The sequence below is a fragment of the Muscardinus avellanarius genome (genome assembly GCF_963383645.1).
Source record: "Muscardinus avellanarius genome assembly, chromosome: 8".
Lineage (NCBI taxonomy): Eukaryota > Metazoa > Chordata > Mammalia > Rodentia > Gliridae > Muscardinus > Muscardinus avellanarius.
In genome coordinates, this window is record NC_137794.1 from 91,372,924 (window position 1) to 91,398,804 (window position 25,881).

Genomic DNA, 25,881 nt, shown 5'->3' on the forward strand with positions numbered 1-25,881 from the left:
GTAGCCCAACCTCCACGTCCCCATGGTTACACCTACATCTCCTTCTTTTCTTCCCCCCCCCCGTGATTGTTCTGAGGAAGAAGCAAAAGAAAAAGCCTGGGCTTGGTCGATCCATGAATCAGCTTGCTATGTGGCTGCATGCTGAAAATGGCCTTTGTTTAAGGGTGACATTGGAAGGCAACTTCCAAAAATAAAAATAATCATCTTTTGTAGTCTTTCTGCAAGAAAAAGGCAGAATTTTTGGTGGTGTACCTGGTTGTTCACTTTGTAAGGGAAGAGAGATAAAATATATATGGAATAATAGCATTGACAAATGGCCTGTTCTTAAAAGGCGCACCTTCCTAGGTACATAGCAAGGGTCCCATTAAATAAACTACAATCCACTGCTTCCACCTGGGCACTTTGGATTCCGTGTGTCTAGAGATGAAGAGGCAAAAAGAGTCACCACATTGTTGGGGGTAACTGAGCCTGATCTACAAGAGGAGTTAGGCCAGCGGTGACATGATGGGGTCAGGCAGGGTCAGGTATGGAATCAGATGACTCGAGAGGCACCTGTTGTGCTCCTTGCCCACCTGTAACTGTGAAAACATATGTTAGTCAGCATTTTTATTGTAGTCATCAAAATACCTAAGAAGAACAACTTAGCGGTAGAAAGGTTCAGTTTAGTTTGCCTCATGGTTTCAAAGGTTCAGTCCATACTCAGCCAGCTTGGCTTCTCAGTAGGAAAGCCACTAAGACCCGCAGAGATGAGAGGGTGGAGGGATTGCTGAGAATGGGTTGTGACCCAGAGACCTTCAGAAAAGTCCCATAACTGGTCCCATCAATCTTCTTTTAAAATTTCCCCTTCGGGGGAGTTGCTCTCCACGTTTATGGGGAGATAGATCCACATGGGGCGAGGGGTAGATGGTGCCTACAACTGTTAGCTTCACCAGGATCCACCCCAGCTTTCAAGTGGGGCTCACACTATCATTAAAAGAGGGAGCTTTATTGGATAAACTGCTATAATACTAGATGTCAACCATTAAGCCAAGCATGGGAAGGAGGGATGGGGAGAGAATGGGGTGGGGGCTGACTGGGTGATGTGTGCATGTATGTCTACAAAAGTTTGTATCCCACTATGATGTATAAATACAATGCACCAATAAAAATAAAAAAAAAAAGAGGGAGCTTTGATGACTGATGATTTTAACTATGGTAATGAAGGGGGCCTCTTCATTGAGGCCCCCTTCATTACCATTACCATGGTAATGAAGACAATGGCCTCTTGCTGAAGACCTAGTCATTGCATCCAACATCAGACTCTCCCAACGACTGACCTTTCCCCGGTTTCCAACTAGACTGGCAGAGTCCTCAAACCTGTACTGATCTAATGGCAGAGCCTGATAAACCCCCTGCCTAACCCTCATTCCTGCCTTTTCCTTTCAAATAAAACTTCTGGCACCTCTGCCTCAGTGTTCATGTCTGAAGAACCTGAATTGGCAGAGGAATATAAGAAATTTTATTTCCATTAGTTATAATGAAGATCGGAAGGTACGGAGTAGCTTCTGTCATGGCACATGAAGAAGCAGATGGGGGCAAATCTTTTTGTGGGGGGAGATGCAGGGTAGGGCAGGGAGGCCGGCTGACAGTCCTTTGTTCAAGAGGCTGCAGTGTGGTCCTGAGAGGCAGCCCAGGAACTGGTGGGCAGAGACTGCATGTGTGATGTATCTTAGCAATACTGCCCACAGGACTTGTTTACAGTTGAGATGTGGGGTGACAGGAGAGAGCCACAAAGATGACCCTTGATCTGAGTCACGGTGATAATGAAAATGCTACTAACAGGCAAGGGGAAAGAGTTGCGGAATAGTAGGACTTGGATACACTGAGTCTGAAACACCTCTGATTTAATATTTCTGGGGGAGTTCTGGGGGGTTGGGCCTAGGGGAATTCTACCTCCAAGCTACACCCCCAGCCCATTTGTAATTTTGAAATGGGGTCTTGCTAAGTTGCTGAGGCTGGCCTTGAACCTGCAATCCTCTCAAGTACTGGGGTTACAGGCATGTGCCACCACCCCTGGCTTAAATTTAGATTTTGAATAGGCAGTGGATATAGTGATCTTGAGTTCGTGAAGGTCAGGATGGGAGTTATCAGTGCATGTATATATATTTATGTAACTCTGTGGGATCAGATGAGGTCACCAAGGGACAACAGAGCTCAAGAAGGGGGCTAGTCAACAGGCACCCTCACCTCATTCATCTCTGAAAAGCCTTCATTGTTTTCCAGTACTCCAAAGCAAAGCCCAAACTCCTTGGGATGATGTCCCAGGACCTTGGTCCACTTGCTTTGGATCACCTTCCTGCCTCATGGTCGATAGTTTCTAGAGTCTTCCATGCTGGCTGCATGGCTTCGTCTCTATGCTTTGCCTCTGTGCCTATCCTTGTGCAGCCCTTCCATTTGGAATGCCTTTTGGGAAGCCAGCTTTCCCTGAAATCCTCATCTGGAGTCTTAGCTCAGATTCAGCACAGCCAATCCCTCCCCAGCAACCTACTCAGAGGAAGCGCTTCTGCCTCTGAGAACCGTGTTGCTCAACTGCAAAGCCACAGAACACCACTTACCCACTGGGTCTGCAGGTAGACAGCCTCCTGGTACAGACACTCTAGGTGATGCCTGCAGTCCAGGGTGCCGTCTCCTCTGCCCCCATAACATGTGGTTTTCTTCCTCACTGGTGCCTCAAAGGATGCTTGGTTATTGATTCTCCTCCAGCTTCCCATCCATTCAAGGGAAAAACGGGAAGATACAAGGAGAGGCTATCTATACAAGGAAAGCAAGGTCCCTCAACATTGCTCAACTATTTCCTGTCTCCCCCGTGATCAGCAGGCTATGAGATGTAGCGTTTTAGTAGCTGCACTGCTGGCCTGAACGATGTCAGGGATTCCACCCACAGTGATGGATGTCAGAAGGGATCCTGGTCAGGGCAGCCAGACCACAGACAGCTCCCCCTTTTTATCTACTCTGATGCTGATCTAGATTTGGCAGGACAGTCTTTTTCACTAGGGTTGAAGCCCCTTAACAATAATAGAGCTATTCTCATAATAGAGCTATTCATTTATTTATTTAGTGCTGCTGGAGGTCAAGCCCTGGGCCTTGCACACACTAGGAAAGCGTTCTACCAGTGTGCTACATCCTCAGCCCCTGATAATTCAGATGACTATTTCTCCTTGTTGACAAATACAGATCACTCTGGTCCTCATTCTGTGAAGAGTCTGGCCCATACGAAACATAGGGAAGAGCAGCTCATTAAAATAAATAAATTATCTGGGCATGATGGTGCAAGCCCGTAACCTCACTATTTGGTAGGCCGAGGCAGGAAAATTGCAGCTTTAAGGACAGACTCAACAAATGGTGAACTCTCATCAACCTAGGAAGACCCTGTTTCAAAACAAACAAATAAATAGGGTTGGGGGTACAGCTTGGAGGTAGAATGCTCCTGGATTCAATTTCCAGTAACACACACACACACACACACACACACACACACACGGTCTATGTTTTGCTCAAAAGACCCATATTCCCCCACGCAACCCCCTATTATCCATGTATCTGTCAAATTACCCCGTTGTTCTAATTCCATGAGGAATTTTAGCTATGTAAACAATTTGCCACATATGGGCTGAAAATGCATTCATGTAGAACCAAGAGTAAACCCAGTGCTTTGCTTGTCTTCCCAGGCTACCAACCAGGGAGGACTGTGTTACCTGTAGGCAGGGGAGAGGACAGACACACTGAAATACCTCCTTTTCCTTCCTTGTCATTGCCACAGCCCAGAGGAACAGTCACAAAATGGTGTACTATTTGTATATGACCTACATGCATCCTTTCGTATACCTTAAATCATCTCTAGATTAATATTTAGACTATCTAATTCAATGTAAATGCTATATATGCATATTGTTTAGGGAGTATAAACAAGAAAAAAGTCTTCATGTTGAATACAGATGATTTTTTTTCAGGTTTTTGTTTAGTTTTTGGATGGGAATCCAGGGCCTGTGCATGCTAGGCAAGTGCTCTACTACTGAGCTATATCTCTGAGATGTTTTTTCCCAGACATTTTTGACTTGCAGTTGGTTGAATCCATGAATGTAGAACTTGTGGATATGGCGGGGGGGTGGCGCGCTACTTTATAGTCTTATCCCCACATGAGAAAGGGAAGATTTCAATCAAGAGTCTTCAGAAATAAGAGGGCACAAATCGGACCAAAATGGAGACTGTTTCAAACCAACAGATCAAATGCTCAAATGTTTCTCTCCAACATTTAGAAAAAAATAAAGTGGAAATCATTGAGCCCTGAGATTTCTAGGACTATACTATAGTTATACATGTATATTTATATTTCACGATAGCCAAATGATGGAACCAAGCCAGGCGTCTAACAAAAGATGTATGGGTAGGGAGGATGAGGACACAGAGCAGGTTGCAGAAGGAAATACACCAAGAGCTGTGTGTGTGGACGTGTGCGTCACGTTGAGTCTCACTATGATGTGTGATTGCAATGTGCTAATAAAAGTATTTAATATGTAAGAGTTAGGGAGAAATGGGTCATAGGAGGAACTCTTGAAAGAGGAAATCCTATAGAGGAGCAAACAAGACAACCTAAAGGAGGAGAAAGGAGGAGAGAAGAGGAAAATCTCTAAAACACACAATGTACTTAAACATATCGAAGTCAACCACTAAGCCAAGCAAGGGAAGGAGGGATGGGGAGGGAATGGGGTGGGAATTGGGTAGGGGTTAAATCAGTGATGTGTACATGTTTGTATACACAAGTTTTTTACCCCAATATGATGTTTGAATATAATGCATCAATAAAAATTTAAAAGGAAAAAAATAGCTAATTTAACAAAGAAAAAAAAAAAGGAGGAGGAGGAGGAGGGCTGTCCACCTACCCTCATTGAGCTTTGAGTATTATCTGGTTCACTAAAAGAAGCCGGCCCTCAAGAGGAAGTAAAGCAACAAGGCTGAGGACACAGTATGCTTCAGGGTCACCTCTAGGTTCTGGTTCCCCTTTATATCATCCACACTGTGAAAAATGCTCTTCTTTCCCCACATGTCACATAATTTGAACCACCAGTCACTAGATTATTCATATTTTATTCAAAAAGCGAATTGGGACATTATTTGGAGCAGTTTTTCCTCGTGTCCTCTGAGATGCCACCATCCAATGTCTGTAATGTTCTATCTGCTCTCTGCAGGGTCCCTACCTCCCACAGGCACCTTCTGGTCTCCACTGCTGTTCAATTGTATCCAGAAGAATCACTCAATTATTCTGTACCAGAAGACCTAGCTCATTATTTTAAAAAGGCATATACAAACAAAAAGAAATAAGTTTCAAATATTGACTTTACAATGGTTTTATTCAAAGCAAATTTGAAATCTAATATGTATCTGTTAAAATGGGGAATTGTAATGGGCTTAGTTTTGATGTTGCTTATCTTCAAATAAATAATTTATACATTAAGTTCAAGGTTTCTGATATCCACATACATTCTAATCTTTTCAGGTAGCTATGGGAAGTTTTCATATTCAAAAGCCAGCACTACTTTCTTAAAATTTGCAAGAAATTATCCATATGTTCCATGTAGCAGACAATTGCCCCAAAGGCCTCTTACCTGCAGGCAAATGTCAGGTCTTTATTTCCAGTTGTGTGAAAATGAACGGTTTTGTTTTCTTTGGAGAAGGAAAGGACTCTTAAATTTTTCAGGTCTGTTTTTGCCTCGAAGGCATATCTAAGATAGGTATCAGAAATTTTATTTTATAAACCTTAGAATGATTTGACTGGTGTAGTCCAACTTTCAGTTGATATTTCCATACCAACAAGGATGGCAATTGATGGTGACACTGGATTTAAACCAAGAACCTCAGTGCTATCATCCTGGGTCTTTCTAGTGAAGACAAGACTGGTTTATGCTCACTACACAGAAGTTGAGAGGGACAGAGAGTCACAAGAATGTTACACTAACATACTTTACACACTTTCTCGCCTGTCTAAAATAAATATTAAAACACACAAACCGAATGATGCAAAAAATCTTTTTAATCTAAAAAGTCATTTCCCAGGGCTAATTAATAGCCAAGTCCTACCAATTTTATCAGTTTATTTGACTAAGAAGCGCTATCCAGCATTTTCTCCAAAGTAAGATAATATATAATAGATTTTGGTAAACCTTTCTAAATTAGGACAATTGCTGCAGGCATTCAAGGAAAAAAAAAATAGCCGTCATTTTTTCTTTGGTGTAACCAAAAGGATATCCAAAAACGTTAGCGAATGTTGACATTTCACGTGATAGAAATTGCCAAATGGAAGTTTAAATTCTGGTTACAAAACTCTTGTAAAAGGAGAAGCTTCGCCCACAGTTCTCTAGTGCAAGTCTTCAAATTTAATTCTGAAAAATAATTTTATTTAATAAGCAGGAAACAAATTCCAGCAGTATATCACTTACTCCTCTTCCTTCCCCCACCTCTCTTCCTCCCTCTGTCCATCCCACCCCTTCACTCCTCCACAGGGCTGGCTGCTACTCAAGGAGGGAATTCATTTAACAAATGCCCACGCTTCTAAATATTAGGCTAAATGTTGGGTGTATGTGGCTGCACAGCAGCAGACACCAAGTTACAGCGTTGCCACTTCTGTGTTTGTCATTTTTACAAAAAAGAAACATAGCCTTTTTCCCCCAGAAAAAAAGTACCTGAACCATTGAGTCGCTTAGCCCTTTACCGGCTTCCTGTTCCCCATGCCAAGCCTCGCCCTCAGCCACGTGTGCATATATATTCCTGTATTCTGTGAACCAGCCACCTCTTTGCCTCTCTTACAAAAGTAATGGCTTCTCCCTTCTTGGGGAACTCAGTAATCCCCGTAAACCAGCACCCTGAAAGCGGTTACCACCTGGTCCAGAAGTCTCCACCACTCTTTGTAGCTGAACACCCACTTTCTCCTATTTCTGTACATACTGTATGTGTGTGTGTTTGTTAAAGTAAAAAGTGTTCAAAATGCACGCGCGTGCGCGCGCGCGCGCATACACACACACACACACACACACACACACACACACACACACACAGCATTTTTGGAAAAGAAAAAAAATCTTCCCCAGGAAGCACGTTGAGAAGTTTAAGCTCCTACTTGCTTCTGAGCCGCAGGGCAAGTGGCCAGTGAGTCTTACACGACCCGCAGCAGGCGAGCCGGGGAAGGCGCCGTGCTCGCCCCTAGCACCCAGGAGAGCCCCCAGGAGAGCCCCATCCGGCCTAACTCTGCTGGCTCCCAGCGCCCACACATGGCTCCAAGGGGTCGCCACCTTCGGCCGGAGGCGTCTCATCACACAGCAGGCTGCCCTGGTCCATCGCATCGCCAGCCAGTCCATCCGGGGCGCATCCCTGGGCGGCGTCCCGAGCCCGGCGCGCCCTGGTGTCCGCGGGCTCCCCGGCCTCGCCTTCGCCCTCGGAGATGACGGTCATGGGGCTGCTCTGGATGCGGTTGCGGGCCCCATACCTGCTGCTGGCGGCCGAGGGCGGGGTGCGGCTGCGGCCGTACCTGGGCCCCGAAAAGGACAGGCTCCTTGGCATCAGGCCTTCGTTCTTGGCCCACTCCTCCTGGGCCCGCCTGTTCTTGCTGGGGGAGCAGCTGGACGGGCTCTCAGGCGTGTCCGGCGCAGGCTCGGCCCGCGACCTCTGGAATCGAGGGTCTGTGTTTTTGAGCATCTCAGCGGCAGACATGCGGGCGCTGGTGTCCGCGCGGCTCCCCTTCTTCAGCAGCAGGGCTTTGAAGTTGTCGCTGCTCGTGCAGCTCTTTCGCAAACTTCTCTGAATCGACCCCACTTGCTTGGGAGAGGCCAGGCTGGGGGCGGCGCCCGTGGGTGTCACTGGCGGGGAGGGAGAATGGTTTCGGGGGTGCTCGTCATCTGAATCTTTCCGGCCAAGGACCTTCCTCTTGGACCTGAGATTTAAATCATTGAGATACAGGTTAATTCTCATCCACCTCCATCCTTCACAGTCACTCTTGTTGTTATTAGCGAGTCTTCAGGGCACCATTGACTTGAGATTTAGGTCTTAACTTTTTTAACTAGCTGGGTGCAGTGGCACGCACCTGTAATCCCAGTACTTGGGAGGCTGAGGCAGGAGGATCACAGGTGCAAGGCCAGCACACCGTAATTTAGGGAGACCCTTTTTCTTTTCTATTTTTGTCATAATCCCTTTTTAAAAAGAAATATCCTAATGTAAATCATGTTGACAGTTACATACACATACACAGGACCCTTTTGTAAAATAAAAATTAAAAAGGGCTGGGACTGTAGCTCAGAGGTAGAGAAACCCCCGGGGTTTAATTCCCTGTTTCTCTCTCTCTCTCTCTCTCTCTCTCTCTCTCTCTCTCTCTCTCTCTCTCTCTCTCTCTCACACACACACACACACACACACACACACACTTAAAAAGAATAAAAAAAGCCGGGCATGGTGATGCACACTTGTAATCCAAGCATTTGGGAGGTTGAGGCAGGGGGATCGTGGCTTGTGGACCACCTCTACTACTTAGTGAGGCCCTCTGCAACTCAGTGAGACCCTGTTTCAAAATAAAGAATAAAAATAGGGCTGGGGGTATAGCTTGGAGGTACAAAGCCCCTGAGATTTCATCCCTGGTACTACAAAAAAGGGAGAAAAAACCTTATAACTATGGGAAACTTTAAATATCCTTGATCCCATCACCCCCAAAAGTTCACTGTTTTGTGTTGTAAGTCTACAACTGAGACAGTCAGTAACTACAGCTGCTCCATACTCTCCCTGGTTTATTGCGAAACAAACCGCATACCATGAATTAACCTACTTGGAATAGGCCTGTTTCCAGTTGTCAGTAATTGGCACTTTTCTCTTAACTCTCCTGGACGGGCGGATGCTGAGTGAGCCTTCCCCTGAGCATCTCTGCTCTGGCTCGGCCTCTCCAGTGCTACTGCTTGAACAGGTCTAATAGATGAGCCAAGCCCAGAACAGCCCCTATTGGGCGACACGCCGCGCCCCAGCGCTACAGCTAACATTTGCAGTCATTCTGGAATTCGACACAAAGCGAGTTATCCATATGTTCACTTCTAGAAATCCTTTGTCCAAAAAGCAAGAGTGAACCAAATGTACCAGCTGCTATCTCATGATGGACTTCTGGAAAGCCTCACACTGACCAGAGCACGTGAGGGATGGGGAAATGTGGGAGGGGAGAGGCTGGGTGGGAGAAGTCAAATGTTTTCTGCAGGAATTTCTTGTCCTGGGTCTCTAAGAACCTCTTACTCAATGTGCTCTGCATGCTGCAAAACAGGGAATATGGCAGATGTGCCAGGTGCCCTCCAAGGTCTCTTCCCAACCTCTTGGCGAAGTGCCTCTCGGCTAGGGTGACCTCTCGGCTAAGCGCAGGTGGATTTGCCCGAAGGACTCTCGATGTTGTTAATAAAATAAAGGCATGAATTTCTTTTCTCCTGCTACGTAACATTCTAGCCTGTGCAGCAGCAAGAGGTCAAGTGTATGGTATCTGCACACGCAGATCAAGAGTTGAATTACCACTACCAACTTCTGGTTGCGTGACCCAGGACGAGGGGCCCAATCCTGCTGTGCCTGTCCCCACGCTTGTAAAATGGGGACGCATACAAGGATTAAAGGAGGTAAGGAACTGCCAGGGTCACACAGGCTTGTGTTAAATCCCTCTGCCGAAACTTCCTTCCTGGGCAAGCTAAAAGTTCTATTGTGGTATCTATCTTAAAAGGGTGATTAACAGAGCATAGCTCGTCGTTTGTTAATAAAGATGCAGTAATAACCCAAAACGTGGCAGGCAGGAAGGGGGTGCTTTCAAAGCTTTCAGTGCACAGAGGGAAATGAGTGTTTCCTTCCTGCCACCACGTCAGGCTTTAGTTTTAACGTGTCCTACGTGGTAGGGCAGAGGGGAGCAGGATGCCCTGGGCACTCTGGGGCTCTGGTTGTCTTATACTTTGGGCAAAAAAGAAGGCACCAAAGTGAAGGACAAAAAACAGTTAAGATACAAGTTAAGTCTGAAGGCCTGCGATACTTTGGTTCAACAGTTTTGCTCAGTGGCCAACAAGAACAGTGCCCTGGTATAGCGAAAATGACAAACCACAGGCATGGGAGCATCTCCAAAACACGGGCTGGAAAAGCCTAAAATGGTCTAGTCCAACGAGTTAACTGAGGTCCAGGGGCGAAGGCACACAGCTCGCTGGCAGGGCCGCCGGGACTGGGCAGAGTTACTTCTCTGCCCGTGGCTCATGGCCCACTACTAATGCGGGTCACCCTGGAAGCAGCTCTGCTTCTCTTAATCTCTTAGGTGCTGGCTTGCGGTATAATGTTTCTTTGGTTTTAAAATGGTGAGGTGTGCTGAGATATATAAAACAAGCTTTGATTAAAGCTATGGCCTTGCCGGGCGTGGTGGCGCACGCTTGTAATCCCTGCGCTTGGGAGGCTGAGACAGGAGGATCGCACGGGTTCGAAGCCAGCCTCAGCTACTTAGTGACGCTCTCAGCAACTTAGTGAGACCCTGTTTCCAAATAAAATATAAAAAAGGTCTGGGAGTATAGCCCGGAGGTAGAAAGCCTCTGGGTTCCACCCCTAGTACCACCCCCCCCACAAAAGCTATGGCCTTTAATTGAAGATTAAGAATTTAAAAATAATAAGATTTTATTGAGCTGGGCGGGGTGGCACACGCTTGTAATCCCAGCATTTGGGAGGTTGAGACCGGAGGATTGTGGTTCGTGGACAGCCTCAGCTACTAAGTGAGGCTCTCTGCAACTCAATGAGACCCTGTTTCAAAATAAAGAATAAAAAATTGGGCAGGGGGGGTAGCTCAGAGGTCAAATGCCCCTGGGTTCCATCCCCAGACCCACAAAAAGGAATATAAGATTTTATAAAAAATTATTGTTGTTCCTCAAGAGCAGCTGCCCCCTCAAGAACAGCTGCCCCTTAAAACAATTAAATTTGAACATATGAATTCCCTCTTGCATATATGTATATGTGTATATATATATATATATATACACACACACACACACACATATATGTCTAAATTTCTAAAGATGTCTATAAAAATATAGTTTAAGTATAACTTAAACAGTTAATACTGTCTTAAAAACTAATTATTTCAATAAATATAAAAACTTCACACCTCAACTGGCATTCGACACGTTCCATCTGGCTTTAAATCTGATGCGAATTAATTTACATTATAAAATTTGAAAGCTGTGTTTCCATTTAGATAGTCTTTATTTTAAATTATGAATTTAGGTGCTCAGGGACACAAAAAATAAAGCCCTAAATAACAGAGACTTCAGATGGATTTTTCTTACACATGCTAATATAGATTAAGGCTACAAAAGAAATCAGCCTCTGTCTTCTCTCTCTCTTTGCAAGCCATTTCTGGATCTAGTTGGACTTCCTTCTCTCATGTGTAAAAAGAAGAACATAAACTGGCCAATTTCTACATCTGTAGTAGATGTGACTGTCTAGAGGGAGAAACCACAGATTTTTAGTGCCGTCTAAAGGTTGCCAAAATAAAATACAGATGAGACCTTAGGCGTATTTTTAGGAAAAGCATGTACTCATTTGCCCCCACCACAGTTGGGTTTCCTTGAGACGAAGTAATTGAACACAAAGAGCAACCAGGCAACACATATCTTTGTGGCTTGCTATTATGAGTAAATATTTCTATATATTTAGCAACTCAAGGCATTCCATACTTAATGAAAGACTTTGATTCTTGGAAGAATTTCCTGGCAGTTTAAATTCCAATTGGTTTCATTTAATTCAGAAAATATTTATTGAGTGCTTAATATGTGTCTCACATGGATAAAGTTAGAAGCATCATAAACTTCGAGAAAAGCCACTATACATTGAGTTTTAAAAGATGTGTCATTTTTCATTTCCCTGTTTTATTTTTTAAAAAAGTTGGATAACTAGTTACCTTTTGATTTCTAATGAGGTCAAGCAAACCAGTCAGTCATTACTAAAGGGGGCAGTTTATTTGTTTGCTTTGCTTTGGTACTAGGGATTAACCCCAGGGGCATTCTACCTCCAAACTATAGCCCCGGACCTATTTTATTTTTATTTTGAAACAGGGACTCACTAACTTGCTGAGGCTGGCCTCCAGCCTGAGATCTTCCTATCTCAGCTTCCCGAGTACTGGGATTACAGGAATGTACTACCATGCTGGGCAAGGGGGCAATTTTCAAGGTCTATTCAGTACTAGAGGTGAAAGACAAGAATACTTAATTCTTCACAAATCCCTGAAGCTCACTTGTTTGGGTTTCCCCCAAGTCAGATATTTATATGTTGCACGAGAGGTTCTGGGTAGGAAGAGCACTATGCTTCTCACCTCTTTTCAGTTAAATCCCAAGAACTGGGGAACAGTACGAACACAGTTACTTAAAGAAACATAAGATTTTCTAGGATGCTTTGTTCCAGGAGGAAAAAAAGACCTTTGACCGGGGCAAAATAAGACTTTGGCAGCCTAAGGGCATTTACAAAAGTTATCTGAAAATATGGCAGTAAATAAGTCTAGAAGGAAGCCAAAGGCTTATATATCATTATGACTTAGAGTACTTGCACATATATTATCAATCTTTACAATGACATTGCTGTGGGATTGCTCAGATGTTTACAACCAGAAAAATGATGTAATAAGTAAAACTTGAGTGCTAAATCATTTTCACTCTTAAAGGCAACCACATATAATAACAGTTCAGGCAGCTTCTTTAGATAAATTGTGTGTGTGTGTGTGTGTGTGTGTGTGTGTGTGCGCGCGCACACACACACACACACATAACGCATGTGCACGCACGCATGAGCATGTATGTGTCCATGCATGCATTATTCGAGATTGAATCTAGGAGTATTCTGCCTCTAAATTACACCCACAGCCCCTATTTTATCTTTATTTTTTATTTTGAAACAGGGTTTCGCTAAGTTTCTACATGCTGGCCTCAAACCTGAGATCTCAGCCTGTACTGGGATTACAGGCGTGCATCCCCACACCTCCACTACCCTAGATTTTTTTTAACACAACAATTTCTGATGCCAGTAGATGGCACTAGTGGTATATAGTAATAAGCAAATTTAATTCCTTTTGCTCCTGCTTAGGCAGAGAGGTACTTTATTGAAACATTTAAGAAAGCCAAAGAAATTTCCCTATAAAATTATGGTTTTTCTAGAAGACAAAAATAATAATAAACTAAAACACTTTTAGGAAAGGAGCTCTGTAGAGCTTGTCTGCATCCTAAACTCACAGACTATGAAATTTTTCATCCTGCACTGGGGCTACCAGCTTTCCTAATCCAATTTTTATAAATACACTGTAATAACTGACACACTGTGTCTCTTGCCAGCAAGAGCCGTGTCTACCAAAAGTTATCACATTGAGGCTCTGTCTCCAATGTCATCATAAAAAAAATCAGTGGAACAAACTAAAATAGAAATTGGAGCCAAAGCAAACAAAGGAATAGAACACACACACACACACACACACACACACACACACACACACACGATAATAAAGTTAATGAGTCATGACTAGGTAGCAGGAGAAACCTCAAGAAAACAAAATAAGAAGCGTTGTTTGGAAAGCAGGATCGTAAAGTAGATTAGAGTATGAGGATAGAGTTTTGATACCTGTGAATAGCTGCAAAAAGGTCCTCTGTGGTCCTGGGTCTCGTGGGGGCCGTCGCCTCGTTGCGCCCATCTTCCTTAAGGAGGTCGCAGGCTTCCGAAGAGCCGGCCGCGTGGGTCTCCAGCACCCCAGCTAGGGAAAAGCAGCAGGCAACACAAGATGCTGTAACTAGGGCTTCGGTCCTCTGCCAACCTCTCAGATACGCCGTTTCCCTGCCATTCCTGACAATCTGAGAACCACGGGGGATACAGTTGGCTCTGTAGTTTGAGATTTTACAAAGATGGGGCGATGACATTAGCCTGACAGTCAGAACTCATTCTTTCCCATTACAAAAAACTTGCACTGAGCCGCTCTTAAATTCTGTTAGAACATTTCTTTGCAGCTCTTCAGAAAGGAGATTACTCACTGCTATTTCATCCCCAGCCTGCTACCGACCACCCCCATGTCCCTATTTGCTGCCATTCGGAAAGCTCTTCCTCTAGATCTGGATTTTTAACAAATCTCCTAAGATGCAAAGTTGGTAACTTAATGTTTGGGAAGCCCACCTACTGCTGGCCTTCACAGGAATTTTATCTGGGCTACCTGGGCTCCACATGCTTGGTAGCCTATTGGGCTCGGCTGCAGAGGATCAGAGGCGCACAGCAAGAAAAGCCAGATTTACCTTCTCCGTCCTGTTGAGACAGGCAGCTCCCCGCATCGCTTCCACCACCCGCACTGTTCTGGGCTGGCTCTGCTTGCGTGGGGGCTGGCGAGGCATCAGGCTGTACCGCAGGGGCATCGGCTTCCACTCTGCCCGGGGACACGGATCCTGCAGCTCCTCCCTCCAGAGCCGGGCTGCCGGGGCCTGCTGCTGGGCGCTCTTTTGCCTCGTTGCTGTGCACAGAGCCCTGCTCTGCCCTGGTGGGGCTGGGCGCGGCTCCCGAGGCTCCACTCCTGTTCTCTTCCGGCTCTGCTGCAAAATCTCTCTGTGGAGGTGGCACCACCAGGAACAGTTTGGGCTTCTTGGAGATGGGGGGTGGCTTCCTGCTGGGTGAAGAGTCTGGGAGCGGGACAGTCCTGGGGCCTGGCCCTGGCCCTGGCCCTGGCCCTGCATGGCTGCGGCTCAGAGGGCTGCCACACTCGGCTGCACCGTCATGGTCACCCTGACTCGGGCTCTTGGCAGGCGTCGGAAGCGAGCTTGTCACAGAGGCAGGCTGGCTTTCACTCTCCATTTCATTTATGCTATTTCGGGATTTCAGGAAGGCAGATGGCTTTAAGTGATACTGCGGAGCAGTCGGAGTCCGTTGTTCCTGAGCTGTTGCTTCAGACGGCGGTGGGACCTCGGCGCCCGAGTTCTTTCTCACCGGCCTCAACTGCACCGTCTGCAGTACCTGCGTGGTGATCAGGGGCATGGGGGGCCTGCCGCTCTCCTCCTTGTTTGACGGTGTCCTGAGGGCCTCCCTGGAGGACTCGGGCTGCCCTGAGGTTTTGAAAGAAGGCCTGGTGTCTTTCGTGAATTTGGGGTCAAGAGGTGGGGCAGGCGGGGGCTCCGCGGAGGGTAGGAAAGGTGGAGGCGAGGGAAGGGAGGCCGATGAGTCTTGAAGAAGGAGGCCAAGTGCCGAGGGGGGCGGGGGGAGGCACCCATCAATGGGGGAGCCAAAGGGGGCAAGAGCTTCCGGGGGAGGAGGAGGGAATGTGGGGGAGTGAGGCAGAGGGGAGCCCCCAGGGCCATCTACCGGAGGAGGGGGAGGAAGGACAGGAGCTGGAGCTGGCAGAGGAGGAAGGACAGAAGGGGCAGGGGTGGTAGGGGGCGAGCCCATAGCCGCATCTGGCTTCTTCACGGTGCCACCTCCTTCCGTCGAAGTGTTAGAAGAGAGAGAGGTCGAGGAGGAGGACATGGAGACTGAAGAGATCAGTGACGACTTTCTTTCCGGTACCTTGGGCTTGGCCTTGCCCTTCCCATTTGCTGGTGACATGGACTTTAAGAACACAGGCACGGGGGTGACTGCTGTGGGTGTATTTGACTGGCTGGAATAGCCACTGGATGGAGAAGTCACTCGCTGTGACTTCTCCGGCGACATGATCTTTGGTTTGACGGGGCCACCCGGCGCTTGGGGCATGGTGGTCCTGGACCCCTCTTGGACGTGGTGGACTGGCCCGTTTCCAGTGGGTGTGCCACTGCTGGCCGAGCAGCCCCCTGCTGGGTGCCCCGGGTCTTCCTGCACGCCCGTGTAGTCAATGTAATAGCCCCATGGGTCGGTGTACTCGGACCTGATGCTGCTGGAGTCGCTCTGGGACGGTGTGACCCCGCACAGGGAGTAGACGTTGTGGGTGGTGGCTGAGGTCATGCTGCTGCCTGCGCTGACTGTGCTCTGGCTGCGGGAGCGGGGCAGCCAGGGCTCCTCAGGGTCGCTGCAGGGGCTCTGCGAGGCCGAGCTGCCGCCCTTGCCCGGGAGGCTCAGCTGCAGGGAGTGCTGGAGTGTGGCGATCAGGCTCTCATCGAGCACCTGCCCATTGGACTGGCTGCCCTTCTTAGGAATCCTGCGGAGAGAGTCGGTCCGGGAGGGCGGCAGCGGAGGCTTCTTTGCTTTCTTCAAAGAGATGTTTCTCGAGAGGGACTTATCATGGTAACCGGACCGGTCCCCTTGGCTTTTCTGAGCATTTCCATCAAAAACATTGACCACGCTGTGCCTGGGGTTCCCGAAGCCGGCGCTGCTGCTGCACACATTCCCAGAGCCACGGCCAGAGTAGATGTTCACAGATGTGTCGTAGCCTTCATGGTCCTCTGAATACAGGGACCTGGCATCCTCTCTGATGGATGCTTGGTCCAGACTGCAGCTGCTCATGTTACTCGTGGGAGTGGAGCAACCAGGAGTGGCCGGGTGTGGCTTCAGTGGCGATTCCCGTCCATTGCCCGAGGCTTTGTAATCCCAGGGCTCGGAGCCCCCGTGCCCTCTGCCCCCTGAGTAACTAGACTCGCTCCTGCCGTCCACATCCCGGGGGTGGGCGGGGAAGCTCAGGCTGTTTCTACAATTATAGGGCATGGCTTGGGACCCATTCTCCCTACTTGCTGGGGCCTCTGAGTCACAGAGGGACAGCAGTGTGGTGGCAGCCGGGGAATGGGAATCTAAGGCTTGTGCGTGTCCTGCACTCCAGTGATGACCAGGAGACTGGTGATCACCTGGTGTGGCGTGTCTGGAGATGACATGGTGGTCTCTGGATTTTATCTTTGAGTGTGGCGGTGAGCTGATCATTCTACTGTCCAGCTGCCCGGTACTCTGAGCGGTGTGAATAAGAATAACCTCTGAAGAAGACAAGAGTGTGGCATTTGGGATGATACTGGTGGAGTAGGTCGCATGAGGAGAAACCACACATGCGGGGCTTGCTAGGTTTTCAGTCTCAAAGTGTCTCAGCTCCTGGGATTTGGGCCTCAAAAGTGTCCCAGTCCTCGAGGCACCTCCTAAATGCCCTAGGTTCTCATCTCCTTGTGAGTTAGCCCTCTGGTAGGGGGAAGTGCCATCCGTGTCTTCCGCGGGGCCCAGGGCACCCAGCCTGGCCTCCAGGGAGTGAGCGTTCGCCCTGGCTGCAGAACGCGGGAGGCTGTGGAAGCCAGCATCGTTGTTGAGACGAGAGGGGCACACGATGCCCGCGGAGTCGCTCAGCACAGACATGTTGCCGGAGGAGCCTGAGAACTGGCTCATCTGGGCGGCAATGCCGAGCCCCTTGTGCGCCCTGATTCTTCTCATTGAAGGGGGGACAACTTTCACATCTTCTGTCTGACAGCTAGAGTCCCTGGTTCCCGAGCGTGGCCAGGCAGGCCCGGAGCTGTCCAGCCTTCCTAGCGTGGAGTAGTGGTCTGGGGTATACATGGAATGGCCACCGACATCCTCTTGGCTGGTGCCTGATGCTGGAGATAAAGCAGAAAGGGGTTTGTTACCTGAAAACAGAAATCCACAGGTCTTCGCCTGTACCCTCAGCCCCTTCTGACTCTTGTTGTAATGATTAAAGTTTTTTTTTTTAAATTTAGTTTTCCTTTTTCCTCTAGGTACTTAAATGAGTTTTAACAGTTCCTGATATCTCCTAAAATAAAAACTTTATTACCAAGTTCATGCAGTTTCCTCCTATACTTGTGCTTCAAGTCCTCTTACAGATCTTTTTTTTTTTTTTTTTTTTTTTCAGTATGAGGGATGAAACCCAGGGGCATTCTACCTCCAAGCTACACCCCCAGCCCTATTTTTTCTTTATTTTTGAAACAGAATCTCACTAAGTTGCGGAGTGCCTCACTGAGTAGCTGAGGCCAAGAACCTGTGATCCTCCTTTCTTAGTCTCCCAAGTGCTGGGATTATAAGCGTGCACCGCCACGCCCGGCCTCTTCCAGTTTCTGATTGCTGCCTATAGAATTCGTGGGCACTTCCTGCAGGATCACGGCTGCTGGGTGCTTTGTGGAGGATTTACTTTTCAAATAACTACCTTTTAGTAAAGACTCCAACCTACCCTTTCCCTCGGGTGACAGCACAGAGCAGCTATGTGGCCATGACCCTCGTTCCTCAAAGCAGGTGATTGTAGCAGTGGCAAAAAAGGGTCACAGAAATGCCATTTATGAGGGAGACTGGGATTAAGCAGTGTTAATTACATCTGATTCTTTATGTCAGAAGGAAATCCTAAGAAAAAGAAAATTGATTTGCAGGCCCATCTGTGTTCAAACATTTCATTATCCATCTTAGGCCATTATCACATGTCTGTTGGTGACATTCAAAATTCAACAGCAATCTGCTGTTTTCTGGTGTGGGGAGAGCAGCAGGCGCTGATCCAGTGAGCACTTCCTCAAACCAGGGTTATTTTTCTTGGAGTTTTACAACTAAACAGAGAGTAGCGTGTTGAAAAGAAAGAAAGAAACACGAGGAAGGGCAAAAAGAGAGGGAAGTGGAGAGAAACAGCATGATAAGTAGTAGATACACAGATGTCAAGCTACCAGAAAAGAACTTAGAAAAAAATTGTGAAGCCAAGAACTTACCCAAAGTGTACTAGAAAACAGAATCAATTCTAGGAGCAAATTAAATCCTTAAAAATAGTAGCAAAACCACACTTCTCTCTACATTGTTTTCACTCATTTCATTCAGTAAGAAATATGTATAGGGATAGTAGCCAGACCTAATTATGAACCATCAAAATAATTCTAACTGGTTCTTTTTTTTGGTGGTGGTGGTACTGAGGATTAAACCCAGGTGCATTTTAATTCTGAGCTGTATCGCCAGACCTATTTTATCTTTTATTTTGAAACAGGGTCCTACTAAGTTGCAGAGTCCCTCAATAAGTTGCTGAGACTGGCCTCAAACCTGTGATTCTCCTGTCTCAGCCTCCCAAGTACTGGGATTACAAGTATGCATCACCACACCTAGCTTCCTAGCTAGTTATAATAAATAAAACCTTATAACATGACATTCAGATTCTTTTCTGTGTAGTTGTAGTTTTAAGATGAGAACAAGGGAGCCGGGCGTGGTGGCGCACGCTTGTAATCCCCGCGCTTGGGAGGCGGAGACAGGAGGATCACGCAGGTTTGAAGCCAGCCGCGCTGGCTTAAGAGACCCTGTTTCCAAATAAAAATGTAAAAATAAATTAAGGTTTTGTCCAATTCATTTAAATGGAAGGCAAAAATCTTAAGTCATCAGATATGTTTTAGAAATAAAAATTAAATATCATATTTTGCTTCTAAATTGCTACATGTTGGCTAGTCTCCAGAGTTCACTATTTATGGACTGTGAAGTTAAAACAGCACATAATTAAGCATAATGAATCATTCTAATTCATGCAAGCACCCCTGTATTGTTCAATTATTTTAAAATCCAAACCTGTGGCAGCCCAGGCTGTGTCTAGTGGACGGAATCCTCCTGGTGAATGCCTTTGCTTTGGAGAATTATTTCTTTTTTTATTTTTGTCAATATTGTTGGACTCAGCCATACTTCCCAATGTTTTATATATCTAGTTGAATACTAATTTTAAGGGAAATGTGAAGAGTTTAATTTTGATAATTATAAGTTGGATCATGCAAACTTCCAAACCAAAGTTCTTATAAGTACAAAATATTGGGAGACATAGCGAGGTCAACCAGAAAGTCTCCAAAGCACAGGGCAAATAAGCGAACTACTATTTTTGCTAAATAGAACTCTATTCAAATGTTACTTCCTCCTTATTCTACTCACCAATCCTCTAGCTGATCTGTCTATAAAACTAGACTCATTAATTTTCTCCCACCGCCCCCAAGCCCATCCCATACTGAGCGAACCCAGGGTTGTTCTACTTCTGAGCTATTCTCCAAGTCCTAGTTTAATTTTGAAACAGGATCTCACTAGGTTTCTGAGGCTGGTCTCCAACCTGTGATCCTCTTGTCTCACTTCTTTAGTACTGGGATTACTGGCATGCACCACCATGCCTGTTTTGTTGTTGTTGTTTGTTTGTTTTGTTTTTGTTTTTTTAACTAGCTCTAACTTAGATGCAGCTGTCTCCGTGGCCCTCCAGCACTCATCCAGCTCACGTCACCGGCTATGCAGTGACACTGTCTCACCCATGGCAACAGTCATAACAGATGATGAGGGAAGCATCTTTTCTTCAGTATTCGTGGTGGCTCCATGTCACATACAAAAGAGAAATGATGAACATGGGTTTCAGGGACTCAACCACCAATTAAAAGAGTGTTAAAGCTGTGAAGATATGGTTTCCTAGCTGGACAGGTCATTTCAGTGAGATCCAAGAGGAACTGAGTTATTGGCTTGCACTTGTTCAATAAGAAAAATGATTAAAGTTCATAACTCTTGGGTTCTACGCTTCACATGATATGTGTACTGGACAATTCTTACTAAATACTTATATGTAGGCACATTTTCATCTTTACATTCTTTGGATAAAGTCATTCAGAACCCACTTACTCTGGTTGGAAAGCCATATAGAATACAGTGTACCTCAAAATGTCAATCTCATTATCTTACAAAGGGTCTAACTGCCTGCCCTTAAGGTCATACCTTCAGGCTACGGCACATCTCCTAAAAGACAAGTTAAAGTATGTTACCTGTATATTGTAAGAAATTAGCCCTTTAAACACTTGCTGAGCTTATGCATAAATATTAGTTTCCCCAAATTGTTAGCTGTTACCTCAATAAGAAAAGAGTTTGAAAGAATGATACATAGCTAAATATTGAGGAGAAGGGCAATGTACACATGGCACCCAGGTGCAGGTTTGTAGGAGGTGCTTGGAAGCTGGGAAAGGTAGCACAGGCCTATAATCTTAGCACTTGGGAAGTTGAGGCAGGAAGATCAAAGGTTCCAGGCCAGCCTCAGCAATTTATAGATAGAGACCCTGAGCAACTTACTAAGACTCTGTTCTAAAATTAAAAAAAAAAAAATGAAAAAGGTTTGTGTATAGCTCAGAGGTAAAATGCCCCTAGGTTCAAGTCCAAGTACCAAAAACCAACCAACCAACCCACCCACCAACCAAGAAGATGGTTTGGAGGTTCAGGGAGCCAGAGACGCACAGGGGTCACGAGCTGAAGCTGGACTTCCCAAAGCCCATGGGTGCCGCTGCAGGCTGCCTCGGTTTCTAGCACAGCCTTCCGTCTTGGCACAAGATGAGCAGCCTGAATCACTAAGCTACTGAGAGCAGAAACAACGCTTTACTGCTATTGTCTCATTGTTGCTAGAGTCTAGAAAGTGGAGCACATATTCTGCAGGACCGGATGATAGTAAATAAGGAAATGCTGGGTAAAGCCGAGTGTGTGTACCCTCCCTACCATGAGGCGTTTAAGCAGGGAGCTGGCGCAAGTGCGCAGGTCCTCTGTCTGGGGCACTGGGCTCTGAGTGCTACCTCCAGGTGCTATCATAGACATGTTACTGTTGCTAGAAGTTCATCCTGACTGTAGACTGGGAGGCAATTTCAGAAATAATGATTCTGAGTTTCTAGGGTAAAATATTCATTAGTAACTAAAGGTAAATGATGTCCAGGGATGTTGGTATGTGCTTGTACTTGGAAGGCTATTGCAAGAAGATAGTAGGTTGAAGGCCAGCCTTAATAATTTAGTGAGGCCCTATTTAAAAGAAAATAGGGCTGGGGTATAACTCAAAGGTAGAATGCATGTGGATTTAATTCCCAGCACCACAGAAAAAAGAAAAAAAAGGTAAATAACATTAGGTGAAAGTAACTATTAGGGAATAAGTCCATAGGTTGGTGGAAACCGAGGCAAACTTCAAGGTAGCATCATGTTCCCTAGAAGAGTGACAACCGTGGCTGTGATGTTTATGGTAACACCAGGTGTGAAGGGCATCGCAGTATAAACTCCTGCAGTCCTCAGGTAAGCGGCCCTGGGAGGCAGGTTATTCATCACCATCCCCTTTGTGGAATGAGGAAGCAGAACAAGAGGTGAGGCCACGTGCCCAGGGTCACCCAGGGAACAAGTGGCAGAGGAGAATTCAAACTGTGGCAGTCTGGCTCTGAGTCCTGCTCCCGACCCAGGTGACCCAGGCGCCACGCCATACTCCCCTGCGGACACTCCTCTGGGCCCATTAGAAGATGGAGAGAGGAAGTCATTACAGAGAAGAGAATGAAAGGATTAGCCAACACATATAGACAGATGAGCAGAAACACCCTGGGTAAGCGACCAGCGAGCTACATCAACCCTCTCCACAGCACTATTTTGTTGTGTTTTGTTTTGATAACCCTGTAAAATAAGGAATTAAAAAGCCATGGAATCGTCTCCTGGAAAGCTGTGAAGGTATCTGACACAAATGGCTATTTCCTACCATACGGACGTTTACCAGTAATCTCAGATTGCTGCCTCTCATGACAAAATGCCACTAGTTATATTGTCATTATAACTAGTGAAGACAGCTGGCTGCGGTAGAGCATGCCTGAAATCCCAGTACTTGGGAGATGGAGACAGGAGGATCAGTAGGTTGAGGACAGACTCAGTAACATAACAAGACTCTCAGCCACCTAGCAAGAGCCTGTTTCAAAACAAAAAATAAAAAGGGTTGGGGGTAGGATGTCCCTGCATTCAATCCCTATTACTAAAAAAATAAAAATAAAAATAAAAAGTATAACTAGTGAAGTCCATCCTCAGAATAAGTCCTTAGAATGAGGTTTCAGTTCATTGGAATTTAAGCTCTAAATGAAAAATAAACTAAGCTGTGGATAGAAACAAAAACGTCCAAGATGATGAACTCTCCATTTCTATCATTCCAGTTAAGTGGCCACAGGAGCTATTTACCCCGTCTTCTCCCCCAAAGGGTGAAAAATGTGCACCTAATGCCTCCTGGGGAAGGATGCTGGTTCTTAGAACACAGATGTGATGGCGCCACGTGAGGTTATCGTGGGAGGGTGCAGCACAGAGGGGCAGGCAGTGCGGTTCTGTGAGCATACCTAGCTCCTTCTGTATGTTGTCAGGGACTCCTGTAATAGTCTTTCTCCTTTTGACTTGCTTCGGTCGTCTTACCAGAGTGTCTGTGTAAATGACAGACTGCCGAAGGCTGGCCTGGCGATCGAAATTCTCCCCTAATGTAGAGCAGTAGAACAAGCAAAGCGATGTTAATTTTCAAGCGAGCTGACACCATGCACTTTCTTCCAGAAGCTTGTTGTAAAATGATAAGAAGGTATTAATAATGATGTTAGCCCGTCACATGGCGATGGATGCTGAAGGGTGAAAAGGAAGGAAAGCACATTAGCATCATAAGGCTGTTTTCCACGTTCTTGGTGTGTGCTCTTTTTAAAGACACACCTTGATCTCCCTCTCCAAGGAGCCAGAGGAGCAAAGGCAAATTTGTTAAGGACCTGACTGGAACCGCACTTCCGTGCCCCTTGAAAAATGTATCATTTTGGAAGATTTTCACATAGGTCCTCTGGCCACCCAAATCACTCTTTACATCAGTATGTGTGTGCTGATGGCAACAAACGTATTCCATTCACCTGGTCATCCAGCAGAGACCAGAAGTGTGTCTTGTTTTATGTAATAAAACAGTGACTTCATCAAGAGTGAGAGCTTCCTCTTGAATTAGGGAGGCTGGCAATTTGGATAGGCCGTGGAGATGGTCACAGAGTGACATACAGCATTATAATGCTAAAGTACTATCCCATGATGAGACCCGGTAGCACTGCTGTCGTTGAGGCCGAACTGCTTCTCTCTGTTTCATGATCGAGTCTTAAAGTTAGTCTTAACTCGGACGTTTCAAGTGGTGTGGCAGTGGAACTTGGAGGGCCACATCCAAAGGGGTGCTTTCTTTCTAGAATGTAAGCTTGTGTGATTAACACACCATGAAAAACTGTAAAACAGTAAGGGCTATAACTGTATTGGTTACTGCTTTAAATTACTTGCCAGAGCCAGGCACGGTGGAACACGCCTGTAAGCCCAGTTCTTGGGAGGCTGAGGCAGGAAGATCACAGGTTCAAGGCAAGCCTCAGCAATATAGTGAGACTCAGCAACTCAGAGACTCTGCTTCAAAATACAAAAAAAAAAAAAAAAAGAAGAAGAAGAAGAAAGGGCTGGGGGTGTATTTCAGACAAAGAATGTCACTGGGTACAATCCTCAGTACCACAACAAATAAATAAATTAATTAATTAATAAGCAAGCAAGCAAATTACTTGCCAGTTTGGTTAAAGGAAGTTCTATGGCACTGAACTTCTAACATGGCTATTTTCCTCAGAGATTTAAAAAAATATATCTATGCATAATCACAATTTTCATTATTCTTATGCATAAATGTAACAACATTTGCTCTTTTAACCAATATTGACACAATCAAATGGATATGTTGTGGACAAAATAATTTTTATTTTAATAGTATTATAGTGGACCTTATCAAAGCAGAATAAAATATCTGAATGATTAACACCCATTTCTCCTGTTGAGGAACAGACTTAAAAATACACGCTTGCAAACTTGCAAATCTTTGCAACTTTGTTCTGAATGGAGAAAACCAGAAATGACTGGGAGAAGAGCCTGAAACACCGGAAGGTGCTGCTACCATGGCAAACAGGTCACTTATGTGCAATGGTATAAATGAAGCTGAAAAAGAGGAAGTCATGACGGGAGGGGTTCATTAGCTCTCTGCAGCAGCAGAAAAAAAGTCTTATATCAAGACATTAAGAATGAACAAAACATTAACAGAAAGTTGCATGTGGTCTTCAGTTTTGCTTCCAAGACTCTAAAACAAAAGATAAGCCCCTCTAAATCCCAAGGAAATGAAGAAACAAATCATTTGATCATGCGCTTCCACAACACACACCATTAAAGGCTCTGCAATCTCCATCTTGCACCATGACCTAAGGAGACTACCTCACCTGCTGGACCAACCATCTCGCAGGTGGAGACCATGGCTCCTGTACTTAGTACTCCCTATGCGCTCACCTAATGCTGGCACAAAGTAGTTCTTCAATAAGGATCTACTGACTTAAATCACTCCTTTTCTTTCTTTCTTTTTTTTTTTTTGGGTGGTACTGGGGTGGAACCCAAAGGCTTTCTACCTCCGGGCTATATTCCTAGATCCATTTTATATTTTATTTGGAAACAGGGTCTAGTTGCTGAGAGCCTCACTAAGTAGCTGAGGCTGACTTCGAACCTGCGTGATCCTCCTGTCTCAGCCTCCCAAGCGCGGGGATTACAAGCGTGTGCCACCACGCCCGGCCTAAATCACTCCTTTTCATTGAAAAATGGTATTTGGTTAGTCCTGGCTACTATTTAGAAATAAACATAGGCAGCTTAAACACCATTACAAAGCCAGTTTATAAGAATTGTTTGAGAATTGTTAAGAATATATTGTTTAAGTACACTGTATCCACTATACTTATCTTCCAGGTGGGAGAGTTGGAGATTTTTATTTTAAACATATTTTTTCAACTTTTAAAACATGCCAATTCTATGTAGCACTAAAATGAGTGAGATTAAATCAAATTTTCAAGTCAGCAGACCACTGTGCTAATGTGCTCTACCTCTTGACCTGGCAGGCCTTACTCTGGATATACATATATTTATGGGCATTTTTTCCCCCAGTTGAGTTTTACTAAAAAACAGACTAGAGAGTGAATGCTCGCTCAAATGAATAAGCACATGATAATTCCCCACAAAAAGCTATATTTTTATCTGGGAAATATTCTAGGACTTTAGCATAGTGGTACACATCTAGGCTGTGGGAGGCTGAGACAGGAGGATCATGGGTTTGAGGACACCCTCAGCAATTTAGCAAGGTCCTCCACAAAT

General features: G+C 45.6%; 1 protein-coding gene across 1 annotated transcript in view; it reads right to left on the reverse strand.

The window, feature by feature from the left end:
- Window positions 1-7,272: 7,272 nt before the first annotated feature.
- The window catches only part of NHSL1 (NHS like 1), a gene marked incomplete at both ends in the record, with an annotated part of 271,764 nt that continues 253,155 nt past the window's right edge, over window positions 7,273-25,881 (reverse strand). Inside the window, 4 exons of the mRNA XM_080700138.1 lie at window positions 7,273-7,960; window positions 13,669-13,798; window positions 14,328-17,552; window positions 23,052-23,183. Coding sequence (XP_080556264.1) covers window positions 7,273-7,960; window positions 13,669-13,798; window positions 14,328-17,552; window positions 23,052-23,183 — 4,175 coding nt within the window. The remainder of the gene's footprint in view (window positions 7,961-13,668; window positions 13,799-14,327; window positions 17,553-23,051; window positions 23,184-25,881) is intronic.